The following is a 9,765-nucleotide window of genomic DNA, read 5'->3' as shown; positions in this document are numbered from 1 at the left end:
CCTATTGCATTAATCCTGTTAGCAAAGGCATACCTGCTGCAAAAAAACAAACAAACAAACAAAAACAAAACAAAACCTTGTTTCAATGTAATTACTAAGCAATCCAGACAGAACATTGCAAAGAAATGGCTTAATGTTGGGTTGTCACACATTTTAGAGGGAAGGGCACTGTGGTCAGTCTGCCATTGCAATTAGCGTTCATTTCGGCCATATTCAGTGAGATCTACACTGACTGCTGGCCATGCATTATGCATGAATGTGTCCATATGCACTTGGACCATCATGCATGCCCTTGTAGAAATGCATCGACCACCGGCATGCAATTACATTTAGCTTGTTTCAACCTTCTCTATATATACATTCTACAGTAATGATGTTTTAGACTGAAAATGGGCATTCTTCTCATATAGGTTGTTATATTTATCATCCTTTAGGTTACTGAAATGTTGCATTTTGCTGACTGATAACATTTTTTTATCGAAATTCTCATCAGCATATGCAGTAATGAATAAAATCTGCAATACAAATAGATTTTTTTTCAGATTAACATAGGGCAGAAGTGTTCCCTTAAAGGTTGAGAATGTGTCCTTTAAGAAATAAAACAAAAGACATTTGATATTTAGAAACTGCGCTACCACCAAACAATGAGATATGTTGTTTTGCTCATTCACACACACACACACACACACACACACACACACACACACACACACACACACACACACACACACACACACATATATATATATATATATATATATATATATATATATATATATATATATATATATACACACTGTAAATGATAAAAAAATGTAGTGAGTTAAGAATGCAGTTTTGTTATAATCAAGTTCCCTTTTATTTGTTCATAGAAGTGATTTTAAGGTACATGTAGTGTCTTCAGTTTTACCAACCAAATAACATAAGGTGCAGAATAAGTTTTGCCTCAAGTTCAAATATCTTTAAATGAGACTAAAAGATGATGTTGAACTTAAACAAGCTGGCTGGAAAGTATAATGATTCTGCTTTAGGAAATTTCTAATACTTTGGTAACAGGAAGAATAAGACCAGAGTCTGTTTTCCAACAAGTTTCCCTGCTGTAGCAGAGTTGTCTGCAGATGCAATGAGCACTTGTCTGAACCAAAGGCGTGGTGTGTGTGAGAGCTGCTATTGCCTGTGGGTGTTTAAAAATGGCACTTCCCAGAGTCTGGACCATGACCACTCTGTCCACTTTATCTCTGTGGAGAATCTCTGACGGGAGATCTTCATCTCCTACACGTGGCTCTTTAGCGCCCCTCGGAGAGAAAGCCCGTAATCGCAGATGCGTCTCCTGGGGAGTCAACCCCATTCATCAGTCAGGGAAAGTCGGGGCAAACTGGGAAATTTGGCACAAGGTAGCCTATCAGTCGTAACAACGGAAAACCAACACCACTCGAGACAGCTAGAAACGGGCACATCAGATGACTCAGTAGGACTGATCATCGCTGTCACTGTCAATACAAATGTAGTGTGTATGGGGGGAATAAACAGCCCCCTCCAGCCCGTCCCAGCTCCACACACGAGGAGAGGGCGCCGCTTGTTTATGTTTGTCGAAGAGAGTGAGAGAACTCGTGATGGTTGAGCTGCTGATCTAATAAGCCTTAAAATTATTTCTACTTTCATTCACTGTGAGGCAGCATCATTCCTTACCCATCTTTCAAGTGAGCATCATTCAATTAAAATGCAATTCTCGTCGCCCCCATCCACGGATATTTAATTAGACTGGGGAGCACGGCTTCCAATGTCTTTTTTTCCCTTCTCCAGCACAGCTCTTCGGATTTCACCTCTAAGGCATATTTTCACTCTGTTACTCGTTGGTTAAACAAGGGCATGTATCCATTTGTTAATTGATACAATTACGCATTACGCGTAATGGTCACGTAGGTCTCCAGGCGCGCATCAATCACTGGTCTATTGACCTGCCAAAAACCCCTCTAACCGTTCCTGCTGGGATTGCCCCTTTCTCTAATAGAGAAAGATAGAAACATCATCGTCATTAACTCCGGGACGGACCTCTGGCCAGAGAGCCAGAAGCGAACAGAGGTCGAGAAAAAAGTATGAGAGGTGTACATTTAACCAGATTTAGTTCTAGCAGACTGTAAATAAAATGAACCTTTTCTGGAAAAGTGTTATTTAACAGAACGCTGCAGGAGATCTGTGTGATTTATATTAGTCTGGGTAAAATATAACTCACAAACAACAAGTATAATCAATGTTTGTTTTTTTCTAATTTATTCAACTTCACAAAGGCTTTTCATATGTTGCAATTTGATAATGATGAACAGGAGGGCAATTTTCAAAGACTTTATCTGAGAAAATCGGTGTAGAAATCTATTACAAAAGCGAAACAAGGCTGTGTACAGTGCACCTTAAGAAAACCCTGTGTTGGACGTGATTGGCAAAGACATTATTCTATCCTTGGTACCCTGCCGTTCCGGGATTACAGTGACGTCACGCTGATACCCTTGCATGGATGAATGCTAAAGAACTATAGAGCCACAAATAATAGCACAAGCAGAGTCCATATCTTGGAAGACTTACGTTATCCTTTAAGCCTCCTTCAGCGAACACAACAACATTTTTTTTTGCGTTTAATGACGCTTAATTTCATTTCTTATCGGGTCCTTGGGGGGATTATTCATTCATATAAAACAATCTGCAGCTGGTGCCAGCCTAAAGTCTCCCTCCTATGAGTGAAGTCATCTATTATTGAGCGAAAGGCCGTGCGTGGAAATGTGTGTAAGACGGTGGATTTGAAGTAGAATTGGTTGCAATCGATCAAGGGTGAAGAATATTCCTGATGGTAACAAAAGAAGCAGCTATGTCTTTCTCGCAATTTGGATACCCCTACAATGCAACTTCACAGGTAAGTCACTTTCCTTCTTATTTCTCCTAAGTTGAACGTAAACGTAAACCAGTGACTTTTTTTTTTGCATGTTTTCCTTCATTTCACCAATCAGATGACTTTTCTCTTTTATGAAACATCTCTGAATGAGTGACTGCTTTGACAGTATTGACAGCTATTTTCGCGTGGTGCTTTTGTTGTTGAACCAAATATCGATATACACGCACCCGTGTCCAATTACACTGAATTATGAATGAACTCACGTGTTTTTCTGATGACAATAGAGATGAATGTCACCTATTGCGCACTGGGCTACGAGGTGTAATTGGGCTGTTACGCATGCTGTGCACATTCGCAAACTTTCTGTGGAAAACACTGAAACGTGTAGAATGTGGCTATTTTTGAAAACGTCGTGAAAACTTTATTAAAGCGGTTTATTTACATTTCAGGAAGCTTTGATTGCTTCCAATGACAAGTTCGAAGAAGTTCAGGTCGGTGAGGGGACAGAAGTTGCTCTCCTGGCAAAGTTATTTTCCAACTTTGAGTCTGATGATATTTTTAACACATGACTTTACATATAAAGATTTAGGATTTTTAAATTGAAATGTAGAACACTGTTAACTTGACAAACTGATTTTTTTTTCTTTTTCTATTGGGAAATCATAATTTTGAAGTCGGTGATAGGATGGAGCAGGGCACTTTTACGCACGTATTACGCACAACTCTTCCTATCTTAACATGTGAAAAATATATCAGTGACACTTACATTCGTGCAGTAGCCTGTGAAATTCATTATTTTATTAAGTAGTAAATAAAGACAACGAGGAGGTATGACTTGCCGCACCTGTTTCCGATGTAAGCTACTTTCTGTCATCCCAGTAATTCTCTGAAAAGTGACTTACCTTGAATTAAGGCAGGTCACTATTTCGGAAAATGACACCTGATTCGTCATATTTCAACTGAAGTGCACCAGAAACAAACGGAATCAGCTCACGATTTTTTTCACTCGTTTTCAGACTTCAGCACACAACACACAGAGCAACTTGTTAAGATGGATATCTTGTACGCGTCACCCACAGTCACGTCAGAGTTGTCATACACATCCAGATAAGAGCTGAAAACAGTAATGACCATGTCTATCCACGGTTCTCTTCATGCAGTTTTTCGTGTCGGCAAACCCCAGTACGACTTGCTGCGATTCGATTTCCAGGTCGGTCTCTGACGGGACAGGCAGCTCCCAGACCGCCGCTGCCGCCGCCGCCGCCGCCTCCTTCTGCTGCCCGTCCTACGAGAACCGGCTCCTGGCGAGCAGCCGGACGGAGCTGAACGCAGCGCTGGGGATGTACAGCTCTCCCTACGCCGCAGCGGCCGCAGCCAGCCAGAACTACGCCAACTACTTCCCCTACAGCACCGATCCATCCGCGATCTACTCCACTCTGGTGGGCTCATGTGAAGCGCAGAAGGGGGGAGGGGGGCTCAGGCTGATCGATCAGCTGGGTTTATCAATTTATCTCACACTGGAGCCATATCCATCCAGACAAGCCGTTTAATCCAACAGCCGGTCTGATGTTCTCTCAGCTTAAAACAAGCAAAGTAAAAGGAAAAAAAATCTTGTCACACAGATGAGGGGAGAAAGTCTATAAGCAGACTCGTTTGAATCAAATTTCATTCTGATGTTATAAAGCTGAACTCCTCGTCCTGCTTTGTTTCAAAATCTTGGCACTTGTTTCAATTGCTGGACCAGCTTCTGAAAAAAAGTAAAATTACATTAATCCTCTGTCAATATTGCCAAGGCTGCTTGAAAAAAAAAAGTAAGAATGTGTAGTGGATAAAGGACTAAAAGATTTGGTAAATGGACTTTTTTCTGCAGTGCTGCTGAAACTTTTCTGCCTTTCTTTCCTCATATTTAAACCTGCTCACGTTTGTTCAAATTTACTGTCCATAGAAATGCTGTAATTTGTAGCTGAAGCAATATCAGTCAAAATATAAAATTATAAAAAAAAAATCTAGTTTTGGATCATAAATTGTATACTTACATACCCTGTATCATGCAAAATAGCTGAATACAGTAATGTATGTGGTATATGGGGATTCCTTTCTAACGCAAATCACTCTAAGTTTAAATGAGTCTTTTGTGATTTAAGAGCATAAAAATAAAAAAAATCTAATTTATATATGAAGTTATTCAAAAAAAAATAATTCAAAATGCTGACAAATTACCTTGAAGTCAAATCTCAGAACATTTTTAACTAATTAAAAAACTTTCTCTCTTCTACAGAATCCACAGTATGACATTAAGGACAGCACGGGCACTTTACACTCTGGCATCACTCAAACAGCTGCCTACTACCCTTATGACCACTCACTGGGACAATATCAATATGACAGGTAAGTTTTACATTCTTCTTTTTTCCCCATGTTATGCAATGTGATCTTAAATGAACCTGTCCAAAAAATATTCTACCACTGACCAATAAAAGCAGCCATTCACTGGGGGAATTTGCCCCATTCAGACCAAAGGTCAGAGTGTAACTCCATACGGATGCCTGCATGGAGTGAAGCTGTATATATTTCAAACAGCAGGGAACAGGGGTATATACTTCACTAACTGCACTAATGGCAACTGTCTGAATGTGTGTGTGTGTAACCAGATACGGGACAGTAGACTTTAATGGCACAGCTAGAAGGAAGAATGCAACCCGTGAAACCACCAGCACCCTGAAAACATGGTTATATGAGCACCGTAAGAACCCCTACCCCACCAAGGGAGAGAAGATCATGCTGGCTATCATCACCAAAATGACCCTCACCCAGGTGTCCACCTGGTTCGCCAACGCCCGGAGGAGGCTAAAGAAGGAGAACAAGATGACCTGGTCGCCAAAGAATAAGGCCAATGATGACAGGAAGGATGACCTGAGCAAAAGCGACCAAGAATGTGTCACCAAAGGTGAATATCTGTCTACTTTTCAGTTCCAAAAAAAGAAGCAGGATATGCTGAACTTAAAATATTGGTAGACAAATACTAAAAGGTAACAAAGTACCTTCAAGGGTGAAAAGTATATTTAAAAGTTTTCCAAACAAGCTGGGGCAAACAATACAGCCTAAAATTCTTTACTTTATGCAGATTCCAGTGATTGCAAAGAGGAGAAGGATCTACATCTGAGTGACCTGGAGGACATGGACGACGATGACTGCGATAAGCTGGACAGTGACTGTGAAAAGGTGGCAGCAGATGAGCAGGACCTCCACAGGGCCATGGCAGTGGCTCCTCAGAAAAGAGACTGCAGCTCTGAGCTGCACCTGAGTTTAACTAACAGCTTCCACTCCTTCCCCTGTGCCATCAAAAGTGTCACCACGCTCCCTCCTCTCCCGTCTGACTTCCTGGATCCTGTGGTGTCCAAGACTCCCTCCTTGACCGGCCCAGCAGCAGGGACGGTGTCGCTGTCTCACTTTGAAGCATCAGATAAGCCACGGATTTGGTCTCTGGCTCGTACGGCTGCTTCGGGGGTCATTCTGAGCCCTCAGCAGCATGGCTCTGAGCTGAGGACAGGCAACACCACTGGGGACTGCCAGCTACAGAGCACCAGGCTTACTGGGGCTCCTACTGGACAGTGTGGGGGCATGAGAGGCCTCCATGAATCTAGCAGTGTCACCAACACTGAGAGCCCCTTCCCGGAGGGTTCATCCTTGCACTCCAAAGTCTACGGCTCAAGCAGCTACAGTCACAAAGGCCTCCAGCTTCACTGTTCATCCTATTCTGCTCTCCCAGACACATGTCAATATTCCACTATTGAAGGTACGTCTGTCTTTGGTTTAACAATCATAATAACATGGATCCTTTTAGAAGAAGTTATTCTGACCATACAGGGACACAAGCAAATATCTATTCACTTTGCTGAACCCTAGCACTGATAAATAGATTGTATTTTTCTATTTTTGCACATTTATTGGCCATTAAGAAATTTGTAACATCAACAGTCTGTAATACTGTGAAGTGATGAGACATTTTCTGCCATCTTGCACTTGAGGCAACTTTCTTAAGATGTGTTTTTATTCGGGTGTGCAGGATTCTCCGGCAGCAAAGCAGACACACAGTCGTCTGACCTCAGTGAAGCCTGTGGGACCATGCAGGATGACAAGGTCACTGCGTTCAGACCAGTGATGAAGAGGTGAAGCAGGTGAGGGTCTGCACTGACCTGGAAGAAACCAGTGAAGTCACACGTACAGACTTTCACACATAAACACAGGAGGCAAGAAAAAAAAACATTAAATACTCACAAGTGAACAAGTACTCAGGCATTTCCTATTTTTTGATCAACATTTATTATTTTTTAAATCGCATAGAAATATATTAATTGCAAATCTATCCATGGGAGGCCACAATTATGGATGATGTTACAAAAAATCTAAATATCAGGCAAAATATTCACATTTCTGCTACAAACCAGCTTACCTTAGGAATCTTTGCTAGCTTTAATCTTAAAAAAAATGTCTTTATCATAAAGACTATTTATTTATTTTTAATTCCTGGGACTTATTTTAATTCTTGCTGCTTTTTTCCTTCTCCTCCTAGATCTCTGGAAAATGTACCACAATAAATAATTCGACATTTATTATGCACTAAAGGACACACTGGCTGAGTAGCGGCCTCAGTAGGACACATGGGAGCTACCTGGCGCTGCTGCAGTGAGAGCTGTCAAACTGTGGACGTGGCTATCATTTTGCACAACATTGTTTGTATGGTGTTAAAGACTTTATGCAAAAATTCTAGATGCAAAGGTATGAGAATGGCCAAATACAAGCGGCCGAATTTGTGTATGGCAATCGTGTAGTGTGTAGCAAACTTATTTATTTCTCTGTGTATTTATTATTTTTCTTATGTCGTCTGCTTATTATTCTTATTATTTAACGTGTTTATTGGTTGGATTTGTATCCCCTTTAAGTATTTTGTTACATGTTTTACTGTGGCTTCGTGTCATTTTGCCTGATGTAAAAGAGAAAAAGCCTGTCGGACTTTCTGGACTGGATCCGCTGTGTTACGCGTGGATTTTAAAGATTGTTTGTCGTTGTGTTCAAATGTGAGCTTCTCCTGTGTTTGCCATTCATGAATTTTTTTTCTAACAATACAGTTTTCTTTTTTCCAAGAGCTTTGGTTTGTCTTGTGTCCTGGTTTATTTATAGAGCACGAACGTCTAATCAGCCAATTAAGAAACATTTGCGGATGCGCATTTGATCAAAGTTTCTCATCTTGACTCGACGCACAGAGCCGCGGCGCTGATGGAAGGTCATAATTCAGAGGAGGACGTGAGTGAAATCCACAAGTTGCGGAAGAAAGGGGACATCATCTCTCCATTGTCAGCATCTAATCAGAAGTGGCATCAAACACTTTGTTACTGTTCAGGCCAGGCAGCGAGGCAGGAACACAGGATGAATGCCGCTTTGTCCCCTGTGTAGCGAGCCGCTGCACTAACTTAACATTGTGTTAATTAAAAGGTCATTTGTAGGATCAAACCCTGCAGAGAAATTCACATGGTCCCTCCGAGTTCCTTTGATTCGGCTGTTTTGCCCATCGAGCATCTCGTTATGGACTAACTCTTCCGCCTCTCCAACAGGCAGCTGTAATAAGATGATCACTGTAGTGGATGATCCGTGCTGACGGTCTAAAAACTTTTTTCATCTTCACATTTCAAACTTTTAAAGTCAAATACGTCCGAAGCAAACGACAAAGAGGTGCTGTGTGAACTAATTGCTGTTGGGACACTTATTTTTACGCACTGTTCTGCTGCGTAATGATCCAAAAATATCCAACTTGGAAATTTTCTTCTAAGGATAAAAAGTCACTTTTAAACATAATGTCTGGCTTTTACCAGATTTGTGGTACAATCTAAGTGTGATAACCAAATATAATGAAATCAATAGCGTCCTCAAAGGGTTTATTTTGTTGTGTTTCTGACTCAATCTCTGCCCTGAAACCACTAAGTCATTTTGATATCAACAGGCAAACATTTGGTTTTTCGTGATTTGATTCCAGATCACTGCTGAAACAAAACCTGCAGATATTCTGCAACACCACAAAACGTCATTTGAAGTCGGGATATGTTTGTAATAAAACTCCTTTCCGTGTTAGGGCAATTCAGGCTCAGGTCTGAGGCGCTGTGGTCATCCTCTGTCCTTGGCCAGTGGCGGAGCTGTCAGTGATGTCCGTAGCCTGGCAAATCCAGGAAAATCTACATGATGAGGATGAATAAGGTCACGAATAATAATTTACGCCTATTTAGATTTTTTTCCAGTTCAATTTTTCCCCTCTGTGTTAACCTGAAAGCCAATAAAATATCTGCATGAAGTGGAATCCAAAACAGATATATAGAAGAGTATACAGACCAGGCTGTTCATAGATCTAAATCTTAGGTTTGCCAACTGATTAACATGTACCTGCCAGAGACAACAGAGGCAAATTAATCACTGATATGTCAACAAATTGAAACTGACATATTTTCTACTGATGGGTTACCAACAATGTGGGGAAAAATCAAGAAAACGTGCAAATGTATGGAAGATAAAAAGTGCCAAAATTTCTCCATCTGTGCTAAGGCAGAAATTGCATTTTTTGATTTGAACTTTCCATGTTTAAATCACTCAATAGACTGATAAGTGTAACAGCAGGCCCTCTAATGATAAGCTGCTAACAGGCAGCTCTCTGTCCTTCTCAGCAGTAATCAGTCATGATGCCTGATGGGCTGCTCTTTACATAAAAATGTAGGGTAGCTGTGTATCAAATATTTACAACCAAATTTAATTAAATAGCAGGCTGTAAAGAAAAGCTGCCTTACGCTATCGAAGGTAATGATGCATGCACAATGGGATTACCACCATGGCGACGT

The 9,765-nt window shown here is 41.0% G+C and overlaps 1 protein-coding gene across 2 annotated transcripts; it reads left to right on the top strand.

The window, feature by feature from the left end:
• Positions 1-2,357: 2,357 nt before the first annotated feature.
• Positions 2,358-8,030, top strand: irx6a (iroquois homeobox 6a). 2 transcript variants are annotated; one of them, XM_022194464.2, is made up of 7 exons: positions 2,358-2,905; positions 4,045-4,323; positions 5,163-5,272; positions 5,536-5,831; positions 6,009-6,680; positions 6,951-7,062; positions 7,458-8,030. In XM_022194464.2, the coding sequence occupies exons 1-6, from the start codon at positions 2,840-2,842 to the stop codon at positions 7,055-7,057; spliced, it is 1,530 nt and encodes a 509-aa protein (XP_022050156.1). In that variant the 5' UTR covers positions 2,358-2,839; the 3' UTR covers positions 7,058-7,062; positions 7,458-8,030. The 2 variants fall into 2 exon arrangements, with proteins under 2 accessions (XP_022050156.1, XP_022050239.1); XM_022194547.2 differs by having other exon boundaries at positions 2,360-2,905; positions 4,095-4,323.
• Positions 8,031-9,765: the final 1,735 nt, after the last annotated feature.

The sequence above is a fragment of the Acanthochromis polyacanthus genome, chromosome 2 (genome assembly GCF_021347895.1).
Source record: "Acanthochromis polyacanthus isolate Apoly-LR-REF ecotype Palm Island chromosome 2, KAUST_Apoly_ChrSc, whole genome shotgun sequence".
NCBI lineage: Eukaryota > Metazoa > Chordata > Actinopteri > Pomacentridae > Acanthochromis > Acanthochromis polyacanthus.
This window is presented reverse-complemented; position numbering and strand designations above follow the sequence as displayed.